The 27,815-nt window shown below is 42.4% G+C and overlaps 1 protein-coding gene and 1 long non-coding RNA gene across 2 annotated transcripts in view; both read right to left on the reverse strand.

The window, feature by feature from the left end:
* The window catches only part of pals1a (protein associated with LIN7 1, MAGUK p55 family member a), a 53,056-nt gene that overhangs the window by 24,338 nt on the left and 903 nt on the right, over window positions 1-27,815 (reverse strand). Inside the window, exons 2-3 of the mRNA XM_060051144.1 lie at window positions 1,410-1,708; window positions 810-987 (exon numbers count right to left, since the gene is read on the reverse strand). Coding sequence (XP_059907127.1) covers window positions 810-987; window positions 1,410-1,592 — 361 coding nt within the window. The 5' untranslated portion in view covers window positions 1,593-1,708. The remainder of the gene's footprint in view (window positions 1-809; window positions 988-1,409; window positions 1,709-27,815) is intronic.
* LOC132457519 (uncharacterized) lies at window positions 9,717-10,424 on the reverse strand. The gene is made up of 2 exons (XR_009525695.1): window positions 10,095-10,424; window positions 9,717-10,049 (listed from the first exon to the last, which is right to left on the reverse strand). It is a non-coding gene; the product is annotated as an uncharacterized LOC132457519 (long non-coding RNA).

Here is a 27,815-nt window from a genome sequence, read left to right on the forward strand (position 1 = left end):
CGACCGACCGACCAGAAGCTGACAGCCCTCTATTTGTTAGATGTCATTGATAGTCATTGATGAGCAAATAGGTGTTAGAAATGTGGCTTCCGGGTGGCTTCAGCAGACCTTGGGCATTGAGGCTGGGAGTCGAAGACCAAGGACAGTAGTTCCCAACCAGTGTTCCCTGATGCAAGCCTAGGTGGGCCTTGGGATTGTGAGGGATTTAACACATAATCCTGAAATAGGTTATGGATTTAATTGTTCCTAAAAATTATTTCATTGTACCACATTGCTCAATTTCAATAAACATTTCACAAATAGTACACACTGTTTTTCCTAATCTTGCCCTACAACTTTAAGTTGGTGTGCTTTAAATTTCTGATGCAATGATCCCAAAATGGTAATTTACACAATACATCTACAACACGCTACTTTTTGATGTGTTCTCACGTTGTGGGTCAAATGAGACAAAGAAGCCCGTTGGGAGCCAGGTCCTCACCCAACACTGTCTAGGGTTAGGGGGAGGAGCCAGGACCTCACCCAACACTGTCTAGGGTTAGGGGGAGGAGCCAGGTCCTCACCCAACACTGTCTAGGGTTAGGGGGAGGAGCCAGGTCCTTACTCAACACTGTCTAGGGTTAGGGGGAGGAGCCAGGTCCTCACCCAACACTGTCTAGGGTTAGGGGGAGGAGCCAGGTCCTCACCCAACACTGTCTAGGGTTAGGGGGAGGAGCCAGGTCCTCACCCAACACTGTCTAGGGTTAGGGGGAGGAGCCAGGTCCTCACCCAACACTGTCTAGGGTTAGGGGGAGGAGCCAGGTTCTTACCCAACACTGTCTGTGCGTGCTGGCTTCCCAGCGCGGGTTGCTGGGGCGTGTGTGAGTCCTGCAGGAAGGTGGGGTTGTCAATCCCTACGTGGGGGTTCTGGGAGAGCTTGCGGAGCCTGAGGGACGCGTTCAGATCCAACTGCCTCCCCTCCTCCTCGCGGCGCCGTCGGAGGTCTTCCTGAAAACACAAACAAGCACCAGTTACCAGGACGATGGTGTGCTCGTCACACGGAAGCTGTTATGTGGCCATCCATGCGACATCCCCCCTTAATACTTAAGAACATAGTTAAAAACATCCTGATATATTCGGTCATAAGTCACAAAAATGTGTGACCCAAACAAGGCACAGAAGTCAGGCCAAATGTTCACTCATCACATGAATGTTGAACCTTACTGCCGTTTACATAGTTTCAACATTGGGGGTCAAGCAGAAAAGAAAGTCCTTTCACTCAACCCAAAAAGAGTTCAGTTACACTGTATTAATAACAGAACTTCTGTGGGTCTCAAAGAAGGTTAACCCGATGGTTTGTTTACACTAGCTGAAAAGGTTTCCCCTGTCCTATTGGAAGTCTGCCCACGAGCCAAATAACCAGACTCTACCTGATGTTGCCTTATCCTTTCCAGCTGAGCGGATCTTCGTACCGGCAGGGTCCTGCTTCCCAGCTCCCCAGGACAGTCCACTGCCATCTCTCTGTGCTGAGAACCCCCCCTCATCTCCTCCTCTCCTCCGCCTTCCCCGTCACCAACATGTCCGTTCAGATGGGAGCTCGTCATCTCATGCATACACGCAAACCCACACGTGTGCGTGTGTACGTGCGCGTGTTTCTTATGCAACTGGGCGTGTCTAGGAGGGAAGCTCCTTAAACAGGGTGGCCATGGCACGGTCAGCTGCACAACACCTGAGAACACATCAAGTATAGAATACAGTGTTTCCCCCATGTTCATACAGCGCGCCGCCGCTGCTGAATTTTCTCCGCCGCTGCAATAAAAATCCTTCTCCTAATCATTATTTTTTTTAAGTAGCTCCTTTTAGAAAATGTACAGCGCGTAACGTCAATTGCGCAGCACATCGTCACGTAACCAACATCAAAGAAGAAAAATACACAGCGAGTGTGGCAGTTGTTGGCAGTAGGCTACCCTACACGGTTGCAAAGTTACATTGATTCTAGCAGTAGCGAGTGAAGCGGAAGATCGAAGAAAGAAGGAAAGAGAGAGACAGACCGAGAGAGAGAGAGAGACAGACAGACAGACAGAGAGAGAGAAAGTAAGTTGCTAAAATGTGTCGCTACATGACCACCAGTGTTAAAAACCCTCTGAGCCCAATCATTTTATTGTATCTATAAACCGCAACCTCCGTGCCGTTTTTCCTCTAGTATTGTGTGTGTGTGTGTGTAGGCCTGTGTGTGTGTGCGTGTTGTCGCTCTTTTTGGGATCACTCATAGCCTTTACAGGAGCTTATATCCAGTCAGGAATTTATAGCCTAGGTATTTTCAGGAACTTTGAAAAATGAATCCATACTGTTAGATCCGATGTTTTTCTTTATTGCCATTATAAAATCCGTTTTCATCGCGTATTTTAGTTAGGGATTTATGCTAATCGCCTGTAAGCATGTGGTCATTAGCATAAATGCAGGGAAAAAACCTAAGGACATTTTTGAACAAAGTGTCTTACGTAAAAAAACAGTTATGCTTTGGGCATAGCAACCATGTTTAGTGTTTAAGCATTAGGCAAAAATCTGTAAATAAATTGTGCAAATTATATTTGCGTTGTGGCATTTTTTGTTTAAATATTACTATACAAAAATATAAAAATCTGTAAATGAAGACACAAAAGGCAAAGTTACAACACCAATAATCCCATCTACAGTAATAAACAGGACTGTTTGAATAGGATTTAAGTGCATATTCTCCACTCAAAGTGCACCAGATTCATGCATTCCAATGTAAAGGGTACAAAAAAAATTCGGCCGGGGGGGCATGCCCCCGGACCACCCTAGAGGGTTTCAGGGACCACACCACCGCTGCTGAAAAAAATCCTGCGGGAAACACTGGAATACATGAATCATCATGCATTTATTAGCCTTGGACCGTTCTGTAGCCAACAAAATCAAAGCAGACAAATGCATTTGACACAAATGCCTACAGAAAGCAACAACATAGAGTAGTAAAAGGCAATAGGAGGTCAATGGGGAAATAAAGAAAAACTAGAAAATGCATTTCCTGCAGCATTGCAGGAATGCTGTAGTGCAAAGTGAGGTAAATATGTTTGATAAAGCCACATAGTTTAAGACGTAAAGAATGTTGACTGGCTTAAATCAAGTGCAACAGAGTTCAAGGTCTAAATGGAGTAAACGATGCACACCATTATTATTTTTTAAATGGTTGGAAACAAATAAAGAAGAGTTAAACAAATAGCTAGAGTGATAAAGTTTGAATACAGAACATTTCTGTATTCAAACTTTATCAGAACAGTTCAGCTATTCTGTATTTTAAATATAGAACAGCTGAGCTGTTCTGATAAAGTTAGTCGCGGGTGTGTGCCTCCTCAAAGCAAATCGCGGGCATGATCTCGGAAATCTCAGGCATAATATAATGTATTTATTCTTTGTATCTTTATTTACATGTTGCAGAGCTGTAAGCCTGTGTTCTCACCGACACCCCAATTGGTCTCAAGCCAGTACTTAGGCATTCCCAAAAACTCCTCTTCAGATAGACTAAAGTGAACTTGCAGCAAGCACTAAGAGTCAAACTTAACACACATTCTTACATTTGTATTACGTTACAGTAGGGTTGGGCAATCGTCTACAAGCTTCTATCGTCCGATAGCGCCCCCTAGCGATCGCCGATAGTCGATTATTATTATTATTTATAATAATTTTATAATAATAATTTATCACATTATAAAATTGCGGTTTTATTTTTCTATTTTTTACTTAAAAACGATAAGGATGGTCTACCCCTTGGACCAGCTTGGTGAGCCTCCGCTGATTTAAGTTTCGATACGTCGGTTCTGGCGGCGCTGTCATGATGACACACAGTGTCTCAATAGTGAAACCTACTGGCGCTGTTTAAGCAGCACATGTTACACAAAATGAAGGCCATCTTAGTTAGTAAGACTACAGCAATTTCGCCCATCTGGAAGTATTTTGGGTTCAAGCCAAATGATAATGGTGAACCTAAAGACGTCAACAAGCCGATATGTCGGCTTTGTAAAAGAATGATTACGGTGAAGGATTCCCAGACAACCAATTTAGACGCTCATTTAAGAGTGCATCATCCGGCAGATCATGCTACTTTAGCTCCACGTGCCACGGCCTCCGCTATTGCTACAACATCGCAGCAGCCCTCAATCCTGGGCGCCTTCTCGCAGGGAAACAAATACAAGCGAGACACCCTTCGATGTAAGCAGTGTACCACAGCTGTGACCCGGTACTTAAAAAATAAATGGTGTCCTTCAAGACGGTGGAGAAGACCACCTTCAAAGAAATGCTGGCAACGCTGGACAAGCAGTACGAGTTGCCTACGCGCAAATACTTTTCCCAAACTGCTATCCCCAATTTATACAATCAATCAACGGCGCCTTTTCTCATAGTTGGCAACGGAAACGGGAGCTGAGCAAAGCCCAGGTTGAGTTACAACTCCCCAAACACGCTTTGATTACAGTAGGATTATTAGATTTTATTATTAGGCCTATAGTAGGCTAGTGGTGTTATTAGGGTTATTATTATTAGGCAAATATTATTATGCAGGCTATTGGGCTAATCAGTCTTATTTTAAAAAACAGGACTGTGCAAAACGTTGGGGTTCGAAGCAGAAGATGGCAGCGAGGATACTGGAACATGCCACAGCAATCAAGAGGGTTTTCGCGAACGACAGAAGCCGCCGTCCCCTGCCAAACCTGACGTGGCAAGATGAACAAAGCTCTAAAACCTCTTTCGGAATTTACTTACATACTGTCTGGCGAAAACTATGTGACAGTCTTTTCCTTGCTGCCCACGCTGCATTTAATGAAAGACAACTTCTTGAAGGAAGACGACAATGACGTCCAGATGACGTCCGTCATTAAAAGCGGGGTGCTGGTGGAACTAGAGAACAAGTACGATAATGAATTACAATTAAAGAGCTTATCTGCACTCCTCGACCCCCGCTACAAGAGCAACCATATCGATGCCGTTTCCCTCGTAGGCACGAGTTCGATTGGAGGCAGAGATGGTGTCATACTGCAGGAGGCACACTACCGGACAGGTAAGGGTCAGAGTGGAGGATGTTGAGACGGAGCAGCCAGTGGCACCTATTCCACCCCCACCACCTAAGAAAAACAAACCTTCCCTGGGTAGCCTTTTGAGAAAGGCGAAGCAACCTGTGACACTCACTGAGGAGCAACGGGCAAAGGCAGAAGTAACAGCCTACCTGCAAGAAGATGCACTAGATGGGGACAGTGACGCACTCGCATGGTGGAAGAACTGCTTTCCATTAATGGCCAAGATTGCGAGTAAATATCTTAGTATATGCGCTACTAGTTCACCTTCTGAGCATGTATTTAGCACTGCAGACAATGTTGTCACGCCACTGAGGAGCTTGTTGAAGCCAGAAAAGGTGAATATGCTGGTGTTCTTGTCCAGAACCCTGTAGGCTATGCACACACTTTAAAATGTATATTTATTATTAGGCATACATTGGATTATTTCGTTCCTTTTAGAGCTGTCCCAAACGATTATTTTTCAAACGATTATTTTTTCGATTAGTCGACTAATCTAACGACTAATTTTACGAATAATCTAATGATTATTTTTTCAGTTGCCGATTATTTCACATTACTTCATCAATGTAACTTTTCACACAATATGGATATCAAAACATTTGTTGTTAAAATATCAACATTTATTAAACATTTCTTTAACATGCCACTTTTTTGTGCAATAACATTGTGCAAACACGGCACTTAAATTGTTCAAACTGCAAAATAGAGCATTTTGATGCCATATGTAGTATCTAACAAATGAACAAAATAAGTCAATCAGGAGGAATATACCAAATATAAAAATACTGTTCTACTCCTTCCTCCCTCTCTCATTGTGCAAACTGAAAGATAATGCACTGCCACCTCAGAGACCCAACTTCGAAAAGGATTTATGTCATTTAAATTGTCAACTTGTAGTGTGTGTTTACTCCTTAGAACTAATTGATAGATCGTGGAATTTCGACAGTCAACAGCTAGACTAGAACTACATAACATGACAAAAGTTCTCTTTTCACCAGAGTATAAAATCCGAACCCGACAAAATCTATTCATAATATTGTAATGACCACGGAAGAGGCAGTGAATGAAGTGATTAGACAGCTTATTAGATACCTAATAAACCGTTGGAACACAGACCGGTCACCATAGCAACGCTGGTAAACAAACCCTCGGAGCTCGGCTTTTGGCCAAGTTTTATACCACCAGCCTCTGTGCTCCCGCTACTGCTTGCCGCCGCCATTGTTATGCATTTAAACGATTGGCGACTAGCGTTCTGGTGCATATTTACCGCCACGACTGGAGTGAGAGTGGGGGGGTCGATTACGTCGACTATGTCGACTAGTCGTCCCAGCTCTAGTTCCTTTGAATCCAAATTTCGTTTACTTTCGACTGCGTTCTGCAATAGCCCTAGCCAATTTTGTGGCCATTTTTATTTTATTTGCTCTGGCAGAATTTTTTTTCGTTTTATAAGAGTTTTGTGAAGACTTCGCCATCGGTTAAATTTGTGTTATGTTCAATATTCTGTTATAATTGTTCTTTAAAAGCGTTTTGTACATAGGCCTATAGCCTACTTTGAAAAGAATGTCTTATTTTTCTGTTCCAAATAAACCCGACAACCTTTTGACTGGGATGTTTTTATGTGAACGTCAATGGGACTGTCTAATACACACTGACATAATCATATGAAATTGTCTCTTCTAATATTTCATTAGTTTGATCATATAGCCTGATATCAACTCCTAAATCATTTCAAAAATATGATTTATATATCGTATTTTAAATATATATCGCCCGTAAGCTGTGCGCATAGCCTTTGCGCTGCAGGGTATAGGCTAATATGTTGAAAGAAAACGCAGGCTTTGAGTATAGATACACATATCAGTGTTTCCCATACAAATGATTTATGGGATGAATTTTGAAACATTTTCCCCTGCTCAAGCAGATTTCTTTCTATTTATTTCTTCTTTTCAAAGTTTTTCAAAGTGACATGTGCAGCGGGGTGTGATGTCATTTCGCCGTGCCAGCAAACCGGTAGGTTTCAAGCTCCTCCCCTCTCCCCTCTTAACAGTGAGTGAATACGGCAGGTCAGCGCTATATAGTATGTTTACACCTGTGCCAGTTAACTTAAATTACAATTTGCAGGGCTTTTTAAGTTGTTAATAGCCACCACAGCGCTGTTTTTCGAAAAAAATTATAAAAAAGGTATTATTCAAAAACAATTATCGCCTTTTATCGGCAACTTGAGACGATCGACGAAGGAATCCATCTTTCGTCGATAGTCGATAGAATCGACTATCGGCCCATCCCTACGTTACAGTATGGCTTCAAATTATAAACATCACCTAAGAAATTCTTGCTCATTCTCGTTCAACCATCGCAAGCAGTTCTAATAACTGATTCATCTGATTCAGCAAAGAAGTGCAAAAAGGACCCTGCGGGCATCCATACTTGTTGTTACACGCCTCGCCAGAGTGACGGCAGCAGCGTTCACGTTAGCCGACTATATCCGGACATTGGCCGATTGCACGCACGCATGGCTGGTATAATAAAATGTAAACGGCCCACATGTCCGAGAAAAAAAAAGAAAGAAGTTTGCATTTATGTATGAATTAATCAGTAGCATATGAAAACCAGTTGCGGTTCCTGGCCGAGCTCACCAGGGAGGCAAACACGAATGTGCATTCATGAACGCGTGCAGTGCACCCGCACATGCATACACATGCCACTCAGTGCCCACACTATTGAACGCTGATTGGCTGTCATCACGCGAAATTCGCGTCAAAGCGAATTTGTCGCGGTACAAATCCTCGCCTGTGCACGGCGAAAGTGTGGCGCGACAAGTTGTCGCCGGTTTCCTCTCGCGAAAAATTCGCCCGATACGCGTCTCTACGTTCACCTTGTATGGGATCTTGTCGCCCCGTCGCGTTTGCTGTGAACACATAAATCTTTCCCGACTGGGCAAAGCTGGCCAAAACCGCCAGTACAACCCCCGTGTCCAGTGTTCCTGCGGAACGAGGCTTTTCTCTCCAAAACAGGATTAAAACATCTATCAGAAACCGCCTAGCTGAGGAAAAGGTGACGAGGCTGATGCGCATATCGAGCCTTGGGCCGGGGTTGAAAGACTTCAATTTTTCGCGAGCAGCGGAGCACTTCCATGCCGTGAAGTTGCGCCGAAAGTAGTCTGCAAGAATTCCAATTATCAAATTAATAATTTTTTACCCGTTTACCATTTTTGCCGAGAATGGCCGTTATGTTTTTTTACCTAGGCTAATTTAATAAATGGCATTTATTGAAGCAACTTAGTTTGTATCGTTTAAATGTGGACTTTTGGTGATTATTTCATTATTAGTGAATAACGTCCAGAAGATATTACAAATGTCCGATATTCTGGAATAGTGTCGGACATTTGTCCGCCCAAGAAAAAGTCTAGCGTGAACCCTGGACGGCAGTGTTCGCGGCAAATCGGACGGCTGAGTGTCTGATAGTAGTACACTAGCTGCGCTTTCTTGCTGGGTTGGACGCGGGACCCGTATCGCTAGAGACTGCCGCTTGCCTGATATTTCCACCTCCGGGATCATCGGCCAGGAAGACTCATCGCCAGATTTGTTAGCCAGCTGGTGGGGACCAAGTCACTTCAGGACAACGCCTGGGATTGCCTTGAGTTTTCTAGTACTCATTACCGATGGATCGCGAGTAGACATAGGCTCAATCCCGATTCTTTGCTCCAACCAAAATCTCAACCCTCCGCCTCGCTGTTGCGCTTTCACGCGTAGCGAGTCAAGTCCTGAAAGCCATTTTAAGGTGGGGTAAGGGGGAGGGCTAGGATCTCCCTTAAAGCTAAGATTTTCGATGGGCACCCTTGCAACGCTACAGTTGAGACTTGCTCCCGCAATACATTGCGAGAAAATGGAAAATCAAGAAAATTCTAGGCAAGATGGCGGGTGAAAAGATGCGACAGGATTGAAAACCACAAATGTATGCGTTTTCTATGTTAATAATCATTCAATAAATGATGATGACCATTCCATTATCGTTATGCCGTTTGAAGGTTGTATTTTCTTTATAAGCACAACCACCAAGCTCCTGGAACAGAACTCCCGGACTCTTGTTTGTATGATATTTATGCTTTACGGATGGCATACTACCTCAAGTTCTATTCTCTTTCAGGAGATCATTGAGGCCGCAGCCACCACAGAGCCCATCCCTCCACCTCAAGCACCTCTTCTGCATTGGTAGCCCTAAGGCCCCCAACCCCCAGGAAGATAGAAAGATTAACCAATCGCTGACGGTTCAAACACACCGTTTTTGGGGCCCCTTTGAAAAAGTTATTGATCACATTTGATGGGGGATGCATTTTTTTAAGGTGCAATATTAGTTCCATTATATCACTGGTTCTTGTTTGTATGATATTTATGCTTTACATGGATGGCATACTACCTCAAGTTCTATGTTTATTTTGGTTTTATAGATTTTGATCTTGTTTAATGTTTGATCCAAAATAAAGTGCAATTTTGCAGTTTCTAACAGATTGTGAGCATGAGTAATATCCTTATCTAATCATTCCTTGTTTTTCCATGAGGGTAAGGTTGCATTCCTAAGACATTCAAACTATACCTTAAAATTCCAGAGACAGATATTGCAGTGTTTCCCATACATAGACCATTGTGTGGCGCGGCGCCACAGAATCAACATCGAGCACCACGAATTGATTGTTTTTTTGTTTTTTTTATAACGCGATTTGGAAATCTAAAAATCGTTCCGTCCATTCATCTCCGCATAGCACTCGTTCTCCCCGTCATTCTCGTACACAAACACACACACACACACACACACACACAGCGAGAGCGGCGATGCTAACACATGAACCCACCGTCACCCGTCGCTTAGCAACCGGACATGCTGGGGTTGATAAGTTACCGGACTACTGAAACTACTACGGAGTGATAATAACAAAGACGTGAATCAGGCAATAAATCCAATTTCCTTGACAGCGGTAAAGTTCTGTGTGCATTAAAGTACAGACGGAGTGGACCAATTGCGAACTACTGCAGCTGCTTCAAGTTAAACCCCAAACTAATCGGAATAAGTATTTATAGCGGACTACACCACCTATTCTATTCCGCATAGAATTCTATTCCGAACCGATTGAGGCGTATATATATATGATACTTTTCTATTCCGATTGGACTGTTCTTCCACATCTATGCGAATCAGATGTGTCCGCATGTAAACGCGGAGTTACATGCACACTCACTGATGGCTGATTCGCCCGCTCCTCCTGTCCACGTGCAATGCTTGAGGTCAATGGAAAAATATATTTGGCACAGAGAAGACGGTCTGCGACATTTGCAGTTTACCAAAGGTTAGTATGATATACTGTGGCCCACATTTTTTGTTAACTCAGAAAAGGTAATATTAGCTTTATGAACTCAACGTTATTGATATTGAACATCCCGCACCCGTCATCATAGACAACGTCATTGGTAACGCAGCAAACACTGTGATTAAGATGAAATGCGGTTATAGTTTAGATAGGCCTATACGGTGCCCATATCAAAAAGAATAGAAAACATTCATTACATTCTATTCTTAATATTATTTTATTCTGACTCTGAATGTTTGTTGCTTTAATCCAGATGAGTATTGAAAAGTTTTTTCTGCACCAAAAAAGGCCTCGTCCAGACGACGCGGAGCTGCTTGATGAGGTAGTTAGCTTAGTCTGAAATTAAGTTGAACAGTCAAATGGCTGTGGCTAGTAAATGTTTATTAAATATATAATCAATTTATTTCGAATGTTCCTAGGCATCAAACAGTGCTGAACAACCCAGTGCTTCTCAGGAGCCGGGCTGTTCAGGAGAGATACTGATTAATATAGGCCAGGAGGACAGCAGACAAAATGTTACTGAAACAACAGGTGAGGTGGAAACAGATTAGTGTAGATTTTAACTTTAAAAAAATAAGAGTAGGGAAAGTAATTTCGATCCTTCTGTTCCTGGTAGAGAAAATGTGCTGATCTGTTCATTGTAGGTCATCCAACCCTACATTACTGGCCTTTCATTCCTTGAATGTCACAGAATCAAAAGTTCAGGTAAAAACTAAACTTGTGCGCTGACGCCGCGTCGCCGTGCTGCCCTCAGACTGTACATTTGAACGAGCATCCTAGCCAACTGTTGCAGGCTGGTTCTCTCCACTGAGAGCAGACCTTGTGTTGAGCGCCCTCCCCCTTTTTTTTGGGTGTGGGTTTTTCATGTATGTCACGGTTTACCTGTTAATGGTTGAGGTTTATTGATTCTCTCTCTCTCTGCCAGCTTACCATATCACCACTGAGAATTCAGCATTTTGTTTTGCCAGTGTTTGCTTTGTAAAATTGTACTAACTGGTGCCATTAGGCTTTTGCTGAATTAATTTTGCTTGGCATGGCCACCCAGTGAGAAAAGGGTTACATAAGGTTTATTCAGACATGGACAGTGCACGATAAACATGAAAAATGTCTGTGCTAGAAATAGCCAAAATGGCTATTTTGCAGCTGTTGATTGCGATTCCACCGCCAAAAGTGGGTGTGACCCGGACTGAGCCGTACTCGTTTTGCCCTTGTCTTCAGTACTCCTCCGTTGGGGTGCTGAGACGCCTGAAAGTGTGCCGGAAAATTCGAGCTACACACCCCCTCCGTTGATTGGTCGACAGAATCGTCACTCCCGGGCGACGTGGGGATACAATCAAACAAACAGTAGCCTCCAGTAGCTTGCATTCGGAAGTTGATTAACTGCCATATGAAAAGCGTAAAGGCCAGGAACTGTTGCTGGACGACTTCCATGGTAGCTCTTGGTTTAATGTGTCCCGTTCAACTTTCCCATTGTTTTTATTGAGCAGGCTACATTGCGTCGCGCTGCTATGATGTCGCGATGTTTACGTAGCTGCCGCGGCGATCGACATCCGGCCTACCATAAAGGGTACTGTCGGCGGTGGAAAGCGACCTCGGAACTGAGCTGGGCTATACCACCCCCTCCCTGCCGGACTGAGGCGAACCAAAACGTACCGCACCCTGCAGTGGAAATGCGGCATATGGGTCGATGTCACAGGCCAGATGCAACAAAACGAATTATAAACACAAGAACTAAAACAACAATACACACATCTTTGTAAAAGTCAAGATTAAATGACCCATTACACGTAAAACATATACTGCTAGTACAAATTAATGAAAAAAAAAATTAACAAAATAAATCAGCCAAAATAAAATGAAAGACAGCAGTATGGGGCAGGGATGGAGTAAATATGACAGTCACCAGATACAATTGAGTTGTATAGTAGTGTGTGTTAATGTGAGTGGTGTGGTTATTTTGTTCAATGTTGATAGGTGTGGTTACTAATGAGCCATTTAGATTTGAAAGTTCAATTTCTCTAATGCAAGATTGTGTTCATGTGCACTATGTGTAGATCTGTATGTGGATGGATTAGTACATATTCACTGAATACTGGCAGAGCTAGACCGTTGATGAATTTATTCATCAATTTATGTGCGACCCAAATTATTTTATGAGCTGCTGTAAAAAAAATAGAAATAAGAGAATTTAGGACATTTTGAGTGAATATAAATAAGAGAAGTTCAACCTGCCCGAGACCAGGTTGTTCAACAATATGTGATGTGGGAGAAAATCATTGAGTGCATGTACATGATTGCAGATGCATTTGTGGATGGGTCTGAAATTTGCCAGTTTGAATTTTACTCGTTGACAGACCTTTTTGATGTGAGCTTCAAATCAAAGCTAACTATCAATATACACTCAAAGATACGTAAACTCTGAGACTACTTACAGTCTCTCTCCTGCCACAAATACATCCGGTTCTGTTACTATAAAAAAATGTGGACAGATTCAGTTGTAAACTATTTTGATTTAACCATACAGTGATATGTTGCATTCAATCTGTTAGCTGGTATGCAGCCTTAGCTGCACTGCTACCGTGCACAATGATCATCGTTGTCATTTGCATACATTGAGTATTGACAGACATTTACATACATTGAGAATAAGATCGGACCCAATATGGAGCCCTGTGGAACACCTATAGGCATGCCAAGAGATTGTGAGTGATGGTCTTTCACTCTCACAAACTGACCTATTTAATATATATGAAAATGACCCAATCCAGGGTCATATGGTTCAAAGATTATTTACCAGTACATCAATTTCGTAACAGTCACTTGGTAAACCTGTTTTAAAAGCCCATCCAATCAAATTCATAGACATCCCGCCCCCTTCCGACACAAAATTATATTCTCCATACAGCTGTCAATTAAAGGAGTTACGCTGCTAACGGTCTAATGAGGCGAGGTCCGCAAACAAGCAAGCAGGCAAACACCAGCTCTGACAATGACCACGGAAAATAGCCATTCAATTTAATGGCTCAAAATATTATTTTCATGAAGGGGAGACAATGATTTTGTCTCCTTTAAAGTGGCGCACATCCTAACACGGCATAAAAAGCCCTTCAACTAGGGAAGGATCGTAAGACGACTGCGGTGGCTGAAACGCAATTCAAGGACCATAAAAGTAAGAGACACCTTCACGAAGCACCTTTGAACATTTCTGCTTTGTTTGGGTCAAAATACCTAGGGCTGAACGATTTCAGGAAAAGATGAAATTGTGATTTTTCTGGCAGATATTGCGATTTCGATTCACGATTTTCTTCAAATCAAGCTTCAGTGCAATATTCACAATGTACAGTAATATTTACAAACATGACATCATACCATTAAAACATTACATGCCATTACTCTAATGCAAGAATGAAAACTACAGTTAAGAATTGATTTCAAATGTATTTATTAAGAAACATGCATGTAAACTAAAGTCCTTGACCGGCACTTGTTACAACTGAAAAACTAAAAGAGCCATCTTTGACTGTCTTAACTTAAAGTAGAGCAAAACATCCTTAATTTTGTCAAGTTAAATAAGTTAAACAAAATACAAAAGAACCCTTACATTAATGAAATTGACAAGTAATGATAATAAAATAAACTCTTACTAAAATAAAATGACCCTACCTCTTCCCTTCTGAAAAAGATAGTCATTCAAAGCAGCGGTAGTAATCACACAACCGGACGGTGTAGAAAGTCCCGTCAGTTAAAAATAGTAATGCCGTTTTTAAATCCATGTTAAAATCGGCAGGATATAGAGCTAGTTAGCTTAAAAAAAAAAACTGACCAATGGTCACAAACAGTGTCAAATGTGATGTGTTCAGGTCGGCTCAGTAATATGATTGATGCGTTCAAATGCAACAGAAAAAAATAAATAAATATTGAGATTTTGGTGAAAACTTGTTTTCCCAGTAATATAAAATAGATAGTAAAGATAGAATTATGACCTGTTTAATGTCCTATCTTGAACCATCATAATCTTATCAGCAATTAAAGCAATATTACAAGTTCTATTTCAAGGAGTCTCAAAAATGGTATCAATAGGTTTGACCGGTTAACCATGGACATCCCTTATATACATATAAAAGTATATCATACATTGTATGTTTTTTTTTTGTGTTATCCCAGTTATGTTTTTTTAATTGTTTTATTATTTAATATTACTTTTAATAGTTCCGGGACGTTGGAGCAATAACCTGGTGTTTTTATACTTCAGTCTGCACTGTGAATTTGAAGTAATGTTCAGTTTTTGAATAAAGATGCAGCAATTACAAATGTTTCTTTTTTTTATCCGATTCATCGAAGAAATAATCGATAGATAAATCGATTATTAAAATAAACGTTAGTTGCAGCCCTAGAAACCACCCTCGGAGGTGGTTTCAAATCTACCCGGTTTCGTTTTGGATTCGTGTGGACGCCTGAAACCGACTGAAACCGTAAACGATGACGTCATCGGCCCACCCCTCGACCCTCTAGCCAATGACTGTTGAGCCCGCGGAGTCTCAGAACTCACAACAAAGAAGATGATGGCGGACGACAGGCTTGTAATCGTTCTGCAGCAGATCATGTCCCTTGTTGGGTTGCTAAGCCATTATTTATTGAGACTGTTGACTGACTGTTTGTGTTGTTAGTGGTTCGGGGGGCAGCCTTAATGCACATTAGGGCTTTGACTCCGAACTTCCTGATTCGAATATAATTCGAATATCAAAAAATAAATCAAAATTGGAACGAATATTAGGCAGCCCTTAATATTCTAACCTGTTATGGGCAGGCCAAGAGGGAGAGACGTCGGAGAACCCGACGCAGTCTATTAGGGATGTCCCGATCCGATATTGATATCGGAAATCAGTACGATATCAGCCAAAAAAGTGAATATCGGATTTTATCGGACTGAATCTAAAAACTCCGATATAAGCGCTCCGATATAAGCTGTCCATTTACCGCTCCAGGACTTCTATAATAGGTGACTCTGGTTTGATCACACTCCAACACAGTAGGTGGTAATGCCCCTTAATTAACGTTGGTGCCGGCCGCGGAAGAAGAGCGTCTCTGATCCAGCATGCACAGCCCACGTGATCAACAACGACAACGTGTGTGCCTGCAGCAAGGTGTAGTGATGTCGGCTGTGTGGAAGTATTTTACCGTAAACTCGGACAAAGACGTTGCAGCTAAATGCAACATTTGTCAGGCGCAAGTGTCCCGTGGAGGGACAGAACCGGGAAGGTTCAATACAAGCAACCTCATCGCACATTTGAAAAAACACCACAAAAAAGAACATGAGGATTTTCGCGAGAGCAGCAAGGCGAAGCAACAAGCCTCTGGCTCGCTTCAGCAACCCACGCTGGCCGAAAGCTTTGCAAGACGTGACAAACTACCACGGGACAGCAAAAAGGCAATGGCCATAACAGAAAAGATAGCCCAGTTTATTGTGCTTGATGACCAGCCCCTGTCGGTGGTGAGTAATGTCGGGTTTAAACGCTTAATGGAGCACCTCAAACCTCGCTACATTATTCCTAGCCGCCACTACATTTTAGACAAAACTATACCCCGGATGCACGAAGAGGTTAAAAAGTGTATTGCCGCACACGTGGAGAAGGCAAATGCTATAAGCTTCACCACCGACATCTGGAGCTCAGACCATCGTCCGCTGTCTCTGTTGAGCCTGACTGCGCACTGGGTGGACACTGACTTCACACTGCAGAGAGCAGTGTTACATGCACTTGAATTCAGGGGATCGCACACAGCTGATGCAATCACGCACGCCATGGAGGAGATGCTGCATGGCTGGAAGATTGAGAAAAATAAGGTCCATGTCGTTTTAAGAGACAATGCTGAGACAACACTTTAAAATGTAATTTATTCTATTCAATTGTATAATGATGTTGGTAACCAGTGGTTATTTTGCACTTTAAATATAACATTTTGTTTTTATTGGATTTGTTGAGGTAATACTCTTATGTTGAAGGTTAAAATTTATGTAACCAATTGGTTAATAATAAATGGGTCAGTTTTTCCTATACCTACTGTTGCTGACTATTGTTTTCTGTTATATCACTACAACATCAGTAACAGTAACATCACTTTATCAAGCCTTTTCTAACATTCCACGCAACAAAATAAGGAATAAATATATGCATGATTTGTGCCTACATCGTATCGTATTGATATCGGTATCGGCCAATACTCAAGGCTACAATATCGGTATCGTATCGGAAGTGAAAAAGTTGTATCGGGACATCCCTACAGTCTATTCATAATATTGTAATGACCACGGAAGAGGCAGTGAATGAAGTATTGATTAGACAGCGATTTATTAGAAACCTAATAAACCGTTGGAACACGCAAGGCCGGTAACAATAGCAACGCCTGTAAACAAACCTCGCAAAGCCCAATCCAGGGCTGAATCCGAATACTCATACTTATAGTATGCATTTTGTAGTACACCACAAATATAGTGCGTCCGAATGCTCAGTACGCATTGTGTAGTACGGAAAACGTTTCCGAATCCGCTACAGTATACAACGGTAAATCACTACGCTATCCCACAATGCAACCGGAGTCTGGTAACGAACGAAGAAGAGATGGCTGACCCGACACTACCAGAGCCCGTCTACGATATTAGACATTCTCTGACACTACCAACAGCGGCTTAGAAAGACTTCATAGAAAGCGGCGAAAAAAAGAGACATTAAAAAGAGTAAAAAAGTAAAGTAAGTAATTATGTAAAAAGAGACATTTTTAATTTAATAGCAACGATGACAAGACGGAAAACGGGTAACTTATCAAGGTAATTTTGCCGGCATCTGAGGGGAGATACGTCATCTCCAAACATCCGGTGGAGTTTTGGCGGTGTTCGGAAGCGTTCAGAGGCGTTCTACGCATAGCTGTAGACCGTACTACACTGTCAAGTGTAGTACGGTCAAGTAGTAGACACTGAACAGAAATAGTATGTACTAAGTATTCGGATTCAGCCCAGGTCTTACTGAAGACATTTAATGGTCAAAATATTATTGATAAATATTCGAATATTAATATTAATAAACAAACAAACTTCGAATATGATTTTTGGGCAAAAGTCAAAGCCCTAATGCGCATGCTCGCCTCTCCTTATTTAATTTTCTTAAATTTCTGTAGCAGAAGCAGCGCTCCTTATGGGCCTGGCATGTGCACTACAGCGTTTCTACAGATCTACCCGGTTTCGCTTGACTCCGTCTTTACGGAGATACTCCGAAACCGGATAGATCGCCCGTTTCGGCTTCGTGTGGACGGGGCCTATGGCAGCCTATAAAACCACTTGGCGAAAAATTGCACACTGGTTCAGGACAGCCCCATTAGCCCAATAAGCCAATTTCAGGTCGCTAGCCCAACAGCTCTAGCGCCACAAACAGGTCAAAGTTGCACATGCATTCATGTTTATAACTTTCGACCCATGATTCATCCAATATTCCCAAACCATTTGCGCCATGATGGATTTTCTTTTTGGCCAAGCGGCCAAACAGGAAGTTAGTCAATATCTCAGCAGCCCTTTAACATATCATAACCATACTTGGTACATAGACCCAGGACATCATCATGGGGACACTCAATATATTTGGTGACCATTGACCTCTAGGGGACGCTATAATTAAGGAAGACGTGTTTTAACTCCCCTCTCTTCACACGAGTACATTTCAAACGTATTTTCATCGTCTGGTGATACTGTCAGACCGCCTTATATAGCTAATAACATATTTCTCATGGCAACATCAGCAATTGGCCGCCATGTTGAAAGTGGTCAATATCAATATAACATATCCACAGGCCACAGATTATGTTCAATCATCGTGAAACCCTATGTGATCTTCAGACCAAGCCAAACAAACCTGCCAAACAGCTTTTTCTGATTCAAAACCGTTTGGCCGTGACAGCCAATCAAACTTGACGGCAAAGCCGCCTAACAGGAAGTAAGCCTGTTCTCAGCAACACTTTAACATATCATAGCCAAACTTGCTGCATAGACTGGGGACAGCCAAACATTTTGGTGACCTTTGACCTCAGGGGGACGTCAAACAACAATGACTTTATTTACCATTCCGCCCACTTACAATATAAACTGCAATTCTTACTGGATTAGATGTTTCATGAAGCACCTCCAGAATGTATGCTTGTTAACATTGTGTCAACTGTTAAGGATATTGTTCCGAATACCCCTATACATTTGTGTCATTTGTTCTGTCAGGCAGATGCTAATGCGCCCTTACCACTAGGTAGGGTCATGTTTCCATTTGGTAAACATTGACGCGTACTCGCATAATGCTCTAGTTCATTCCACCAGCTATCGTTAATACCGATTACCGAGACGGTCGTGATACTGGTAGATTAATTCCACTCATCATGAAACTTGCCAAATTGGATCTTCAGACCAAGCTGAACAAACGGGCCAAACAGCTTTTTCTAATTCCAAACCGTTTGGCCGTGGCAGCCAATAATACTTGACGGCAAAGACGCCTAACAGGAAGTATGCCTGTTCTCAGCAACTTTTTAACATATCATAGCCAAACTTGGTACATAGACTCATGCCATCATTCTGGGGACAGTCAAACAATTTGGTGACCTTTGACCTCAGGGGGACGTCAAACAAGAATGACTTTATTTACCATTCCGCTTACAATATAAACTGCAATTCTTGCCGCATACTCGCATAACGCCGTTGTTATTACCGATTACCGAGACGGTCGTCATGTAGCCATCTAGCCGATTACGTCCGTCCGGCAGAATTAGCTTATAGAGTCCCATTATGCTTGACACCCACATTGCTGCATGCAGCTATATTTAATGTTGTTTTTGATGGTGTGTTTTTCTGGAACGAGTATTCGAATACTCGCTCGGAAAAACATTCGAAGCCTGAAAAATGGCTTTTCGGGCCAGCCCTAGACATCTGGTACCGCCATCGCTAAGAGCAAGCAAAGGGCGATCAACAAAGTCACAACTTTTCTCTGTTTTGGGACCTCAGTGGTGGAACGAGCTCCCTGCCGATGTCAGGATCGCAGAGTCGCTCACCAGCTTCCGCAAAAGACTCAAAACTCAAAAAAATAAATCCTGTTCAGAGTTCACCTCGACTCTGCATAGCCCAGCCCCTTCCGGCCACCATCGTATTTTGTACGTCCTGGCACTTAATGTACGCACTTCTTGTACGCACTTGATCTACATTGCACTTATTCATAGTACTTAATTGTGTGGCATCTGCAGTAGCTGCTATCATTGCTGTAAACGGGGAATGGGTTAGCCTAGCGATTGTTAGTACACTAGGTTCTATGAACATCTTACTGTATGTACTGAAAGCGATATATTGTTTCACTTCTAATTGTTTCACTTCTGAGTCGCTTTGTATAAAAGCGTCTGCTAAATGCCCCAAATGTAATTGTGAATGGTTCTTCCACATCAATCTGAAGTAGACTGGACCACGACATGGAGGTGAAAAGGATTGTTGCCCGTGATTGTTGACCACGATTGTCTCCCACCGGAGCCTCGCTGCCGGGGGACCATCGCCTTGGCAGCGGGCAGCACCGAGGCGGTGGTCCCTTGGCAGCGGGCAGCGGGGCTCAAGCGGGAGACAATCGCGGGCAACAATCCCTTTCTCCTCCATGTCGTGGTTCATGTACTTCAAGGAGTCAAAGCCAAAGTTCCTTTCCCCCCAATTCCTTCTCAACCATGGCTGAGATAACCCCCACTACGAGTCTCGTCTTTGAAATACCAGAGACGAGAGTCCGAAGTGTTATGCGCCATAACACCAACAGCAGAACGGTTATCCAAATAAAGAAGTGTACAACACTTGCGTTACAGTCGTGGAGCTCTATATCTAAATAATATCATATAATACATAGATATCTATTAGGGATGGGCATTCGATTAAGTTGTCTTAGTCGATCGTCGGGAGAATTAACGATCAATTAGTCGATTAATCGTTAATATTTTACATACAAAAAATTATATTCAAAATGAAATGAAAATACAAATGCAGCGCGTTTTCCTCATTGGGATCTTTATTATTAGATGAACAACTCAGTTAAACCAGATCCGTTCATTATTTATGCGCTACTCTGCTCTAAGCAATGGAGCATGCAGCTCGAAGCCGGTGCTCATAAACAAAACTAAAAATAAACACAACCCTAGTTTCTTCCCAAAATAATAATATCAAAAAAACAATCATGTTATAACTTAACCAACCAGTCTATGGATTTTTGTTCAGAAAGATGAGCATGTTGACATGCTCTGGGGTCAGACGCGACCGAAGCCTGGTGACCGTCAGTCCAGCCGCTGAAAACAGGGGACCGACGTTTCCGTGATGCACAAATACCTCCGTGCTAACTTGGCAAGGCGGGGGAACAACTTGCCACAATCCAGGGGCTCAGAAAGTTCTTTATTTTTGCTTCGATGCTAACCTCGCCTTGAGTGGTAGGCCTATAGTGCTCCCCAAAGAGTCATTTTTAAAATCATAATGGTCCCACACCAGACTTCGCCGTGGCCTCGTCTGCTTCATGATTACATCGCCGTGTTCCAATATCCATACTATCCGTACTTTCTAGTCTAAGTTTGAGTACGTAGGGCGTTCCGATTCAGATCGGGCGAAAATAAGTGTACTGAAAACGGTCAAATCGCGAAGTGTGTGGCGATGTACACTTTTCGTACTCAACGGCAGCCATCTTAGCTACGTAGCGGAAGAGGGCGGAGCCAGGCTGAGCCAAAGTCGGCGCATTTTCCACATTAATAGTCATTTTGTAGTTTTTATAGCTTTTTATAGCTGCTAGGCGTAAAGAGCTCACCGTTCAAAGCGGGATGTTTATTGCGGGGGAGGAGCCGCAAATTTAAAAATTGCCCCCGTGTGGTAAAATGTTTAATTGCGCACTGCATTAGTTTAATCGATGAAAATTTTACGTAATCGACGAAATTCTTAACGATCAATTAGTCGATCGTCGATTAATCATGCCCATCCCTAATATCAATATCATATAACACATATTACCACGGCCAAAAGCTGTGTGCGCCTCCAGACGATATCATGAATTACAAACGACTGCGTCGGGTTCTACGACGTCTGTTGTTCTTCGACTTCCTCATCAATCTGAAGTAAGCTGAACAGCCAGGAGAAAGGTGCTGAAAGGGGTTCAAATCTGATCCTGGAAATTTCCACCCCATATCTATCATGTGCTCAATTTCAAAAATTGTTGAAAGGATCATTTATGAGCAAATTGACAGGTATTTAGCAGAGCAGAACCTCTTATGTGACTTCCAATCAGGCTTTAGAAAAGCCCATTCCACTTATACCTGTCTGCTCTATCTTACAGACTTCATCAGGAAAGAGGTGGATAAGGGGATTTATTGTGGCATGGTGTTAATAGACCTTCAAAAAGCGTTTGACACAGTCCAGTATGATATCATCTTGAAAAAACTCAAAGCCCTGGGATTTTCTGATACATCTCTCCAGTGGGTGAGGTCATACCTGGTTGGCAGAGAACAGGTGCTGGATGTGGAACGGACCTTGTCCTCACCACTTAAATTAACATTTGGAGTTCCCAGGGGAGTATTTTAGGTCTTTAGGTTATATGTGAATGATATGCCTTCAGCCATAGATTGCAATCTGTTTTTATTTGCAGACGACTCTGATTTCTCTTTATGAGAGACTAGAATAGCAGAGGTGAAAAGGCTGCTTAGCGTAGAACTCCTTAACCCCGATGCTTGGTTGACAGATAACAAGCTGTCTCGCCACCTTGGCAAAACAGAGTCAATTATTTTTGGGGCCAGAGACAAACTAAGAAAGTCTTTGCGGTTTAGGGTAGTAGTAGGTAATGTGGAAATTACGGCCAAGGAAGTGGTCACTTACTTAGGCTGTATATTAGACAACAAATTACCAGGGGCGTTTTAGGCCCAGAGTTATCTCAAAGGTGAGCCAAAGGACTAAGTTCCTGGCTAGAATTTCCAGCCTCTTGGATAGTAACACCTTGAAAACTCTAGCCAATGCTCTTGTTCAATGCCATTTTTACTATTCCTGTACATCTTGTTACACTGGCACTACTAAAGGCCTCAAAGACAAGCTACAGATCTGTCAAAATAAACTGATCAGTGGTCCTCAAACTCCATCCCAGAACACATCTTCTTCCTGACCACTTCTCCAATCTTAGGTCGCACAGAGTGGAGAGAGATCCCAACTCAAACTTTGTTTAGTCTACAAGATAAGAAATAACCTGGCACCCAAGTACTTACGACATTACTTTTCTAAAATGAGTGACACACAATTACTCCACCAGGGGGAGTTCCACTGATTTCAGGCTCTGCCGTTCTAGGAGCTGTATGGGAAAGTACTCTTTCCTATACTCTGCAGCTGTCTTGTGGAATGGCCTACCTTTAAACCTTAAATTGTTGAGCTCCTCCTACTTTCATTTTAAATCTTCAATCAAATTTTTTTTTACGTAACTCAAACAAAATCAAAAGATCCCTGAAGTACTAGGAATATTGTACTGCCTGTGTGTCTGCTTGTCTGTCTGGGAACTTATCCCTGGTTTTTATTTAATTTATTCCCCCCTTTTTCCTCAACGTTGTAGTCCATGTGCTGTGTGTTGTTTCTCCATGTTTGAGTCCATGCGTTATTTCTCCCTTCCCATCTAAAGGACCACAATGGAAACAAGCCTTTGGGCTTTATTGTGGTTTTTAATCCTTTTGAACACTTCTGTTAATTGTTGTTCAATAAAGTTTTCAATCAATCAATCAATACCCGCTGCCGGCTGCCAGCTGGCAACAATCCATTTCTCCTCCATGTCGCAGTTCATGTACTTCAGGGAGTCAAAGCCAAAGTTCCTTTCCCCCTCAACCATGGCCGAGATAACCCCAACTACAGACTTGTTGTGGAAAAACCAGAGACGTCAAAAAACCGACGTGTATGCGCCATAACATCAACAGCAGAACGGTTATCCAAATAACAAAGTGTATAACACTTGCGTTACAGTGTGTTTAATCACACACACACACACACACACACACATGTGGCGCTCGTAGCTCATTGTCTCAGTGGTGGGCCAAATTCTCTAGGCGGGCAAGGCAGAGAAAGAGGAGGTAACTTGGCCTCTTATTAGGACATATGGGGCCACATTCCAAATCAGTGCCCCTGAGCTTCCATTTTTTTCAAAAGGCGAGCAGGATACCTAGTGCTCGTTTTACACCAAACGCAAGTTTTAGCCACTGGGGGACGATAGGCAGGCTAGGGGAACTCATTAATGTTAGAAAACCTCATAGAGTGAGATTTTCATGCCATGGGACCTTTAACCTTAGTCTGCATTTTGTTCTGGACCACCTCGATTCTCCTGGCCCTTATGTCAGGATGCTGTTTGTGGATTTCAGTGCCTTTAACACAATCATACCTGAGCGGCTGCAGGGGAAGATGTCACTGATGGGGGTGGAACCCTCCATCTGTCGCTGGATTATGGATTTCCTCACCAACAGGCAGGAGCCGTTACGGCAAGTCCACCAACATCGGAGCACCACAGGGGTGCGTGCTGTCACCATTTCTCTACTCACTGTACACCAATGACTGCACTTCCACAAACAACTCCATCAGGCTGATTAAATTTGCAGACACCACCTTGGTCGGCCTCATCAAGGGCAATGAGGAGTCTGCTTATAGGCAGGAAGTGTCTCATTTGGCTATTTGGTGTAATCTGGAACTCAACCTAAAAAAAAGACGGTGGAAATACTGATGAACTTTCGCCGTGCCCCCTCCCCTCTACTACCCATTAACCATCAATAGCTCTGTTGTTAAGGCTGTGGAGTCAATTAAATTCCTAGGCACCACAATAACAAACAACCTGAAATGGGAGGAACACACCTCCTCCATCATTAAGAGGCTGCACAGTGGAATGTTATTCCTGAGGCAGCTACAGAAACTGAGCGCCTCCAGTTATGTTCACTCCAGGTTTTACAGAGCCACTGTAGAAACCCTTCTGAATTCGTCCATCTCGGTGTGGTTTGCCTCAGCATCCGCCCAGGCAAACGACAGGCTGCAACATACCGTGTGCACAGCAGAGAGGCTGACTGGCCAGAGGCAGCTGTCAATCAGTGACCTGCATGAGGCCAGGGTCAGGAAGAGGGCGGGTCAAACTGCTGCTGATCAGGCTCACCCTGCAAACAACATCTTTGAGCTGCTCCCTTCGGGTAGCGGTACCATGTCATCAGGACAAGGACCTCACACCACCTAAATAGCTTTTTCCCTAAGGCTATTTCTCTCATTAATCGATGACTGCACCCCCTCCCCCCACCTACTTACAGGAGTCTGAATTGGACCATTTTATTATTCCTATTATTTCCTCCCGTATGTCTAGTTTTGTGTCAAGCGCTGGATGCCAAGTCAATTCTCAAAAAAGGGTTAATTTCCTCAGAAACATTTTTGTTTAGATCAGGGAAATCTGAATGAATAAAATAAGAATATCTAGAATATCCAAGGTTCTAATAACCTTAATTATAATAACAGTCTAGACTGTTCCCTAGATCCACAGTATATATTAGTGACGGTCAGCATCCAAAATACAATAACCAAAAGGAGAAACAGGAGAGCCTTACTTGTCATTTGGTCAATAGGCTGCTTGATAGGATGGCTGAACGCAAAGCAGTCAAATGCTTGGCTACATTTCAGTTAAGCCAAAGATAAAGGAGCGGCGAAATGTCTCTTATGAATAAATGCATAAATGTTGTTTGAAGTTAATTTCTACAAGAGGGAACCTGTCAGCATTGCTTAACCTCAACATTGCGGATCGGTGAAACCGAAACAGTTCCGATGACTGACTTTGGAAAGACCAACTCTTGCTGCAGTTGCAGGAAAATTTTCCTCCTGAAAAAGCAAGCACCCAAAAAAGATCCTGTCTCTTGACTGTACTTTATCACCATAAATCCTGGCCACCATCTTAAGAGCTGCTGGTTGGGCGTTTGTCTCCATTTACATATTGTCCAATCGTAGTTGTTCTAGATTGCAAATATTTTTGCAATCTAGTTTTTACCGTTACGCATAAAGATTTATAAAAGATAAGAGAAAAAAACTGATCGGTGCGACAATATCACTGCAGAATTTTCCGTTTGACATCATTATCTTATCCTTAATATCACAATACAAATCTCCCCATAACTTTAACTACTTTTGTTGAGCCGCAGGCATAGGAAGCGGAGACACAGGGTTTCAGACCCATGGAAAAGAGACGTCTAACTGGTTTTGAAATCCACTCGTCTCTCTTGCTGACCGAAGGGACTAGCAACCGGAAACCTCTAAATGCACAGTACGTCGTAGATTCTAGAGATCCGAGATTACCGTACAAACAGAGCGCACGTAGTCTCGATTGGAACGTATTTCTCCGCCTCTTGCCTATCATTTCACCATTGACCATCGAGTCTTCCGACATCGAGTGGAAGTAATCTAAAACGATCACAACTAAACAATAAGACCACATCTGTGCTTGCTATTATCTAAAGTAGTCCATAATGCCAAATACTCCTTCAGAAATAATAAGCATAAACCAACCCTTCAGTGTGAAAACCAAAAAAAAGCAATCCAGAATATGATAAACCCATGATAACAATACTCCTCAATGTGATGTACTGAAATGCATGCATTTGTGACACAACAAAGGCAATTAATTATGGCTGGTAAAGAATTTGCTTGGCCATTAGTTTTTTGATCTACCAGTCCCCTTGGCAGGTGAGCTAAAAAGTTAATTTCGGACGATGGTTGAAATAAGCTGCATGGTCTCAAGAGAGATAGGGAGGAAAAGAGTGAGGAATGTAAAAAGTGCAGCCACATGAACTACTAATGTAAACAAAATAGATCATGTGACACACTTAACACCGAGAACTGCAGTGGAGTGGTGTGTGTTGTCCTTCTGAGAAGCTGAACCGACTCTTATCTATTCTACATTCCACACCTACGCCCACAAAGTACCAGTCTGTATCTTATCAAGGTAGAGAGAACAAAATGCCAGCAGAAATTAGAATAGAACATAAATACTTTGTTCCACTTCCTACTAAATGTTTAAACCTTTTGTTTGGATTTGGACAATGGGGCTGGTTCAGGGCTCAAGAGTCACATTTGGTGGCAGCCATTATTAGATGTGAAATTTTTTTCATTCAGCTGTTAATTCATTTGAACAGATTCATTCACTTTAAATACTTTTTTAAATGTTTTTATTGCATAGGGGTCCATTTGTCACCCAGCACCTATACATCTGTTTCCTCACAGCCCAGGTCTTTGTGCTCCTCCTACATCAAATACCTAGTAACAACAACAGGCTGCTAATTCGGTCATATAATCCAATCACGTTGGCTTTTCATTTCTGGCAATCCGTCATCCAGAAAAGTGCCTTTCTTGAAAAGCGTTAATGCTGCTGTGCAATTCCATTGAAATCTTGCACAATGTACAAGACTTTTTTTTTTTTTATGATCAAAGCAGTCTGTCTTTATTGAAATTTAAGTTGGGCAAGTTTTCAAATATAGCACTCACACCAGTGCCTCAATACAGCAAGCAAGAAAGAAAGACCACTAAAATCTGGCTCTAGTTTCTAGTTTTGTGATATTGGTTAGGGCTAGGGGTGTTAGGGTTAGGGTGTACTCCATAGTCTGGCCTGCATTTAATCAGTTAACCGCTCCTGCTAGACCTACCTGCATTTCAACTGTCCTTTAGTCTGCCGTACAAGTTGGTGAGGGAATATCTGATAGATTGAGGGAGAGAGACAAATCTCCAGAGAACAGAGAACTGTGTTGTGCTGGCCTATGGCCCAATGTGCCTTTCCTACCCTCTCTCCTTCACTACTGTATTTCCCCACGTTTGATCATGTGATACCACCATTATTGTCTGCTGTGACCCAATCCCCCCGAAAAAAATTATTATTTGGGGCACAGATGGATGCCCATATCAAAGGGTGGTACAGTCTTGAATTAATGAGGGACACTCACACCTGTGTGTTATTGCTCTATTGACATCTCTAGACACACATAAGAGACACTGCATTGCTTGTTTGTTTTCACTGTTAACTTGGTCACATTATCACTTGTCTTGACAATCTTTGTCTTGACAATCATTTTAATTTACACTTCACAGTAAATAAACAGGACTAATGGCCTAGCCTTCTATAGAATAACCACTATTCTAAAAATATTAAACAGATTTCTTATAAAGTCACATCAATATCTCACCAAAACCTGGCAGAGTGTGACGTTGACGTCACAATAGTAATGCTCGACTGATTAAGTGCTCAAGCTTAAAATGAACCATGTCTGATTAAATAACCTTTCATAATTTGATTATTGAACCACCGTCGTTGAGGAAACATTTTGTTTCC

This window comes from Gadus macrocephalus, chromosome 5 (genome assembly GCF_031168955.1).
Source record: "Gadus macrocephalus chromosome 5, ASM3116895v1".
NCBI classification, from domain to species: Eukaryota; Metazoa; Chordata; class Actinopteri; order Gadiformes; family Gadidae; genus Gadus; species Gadus macrocephalus.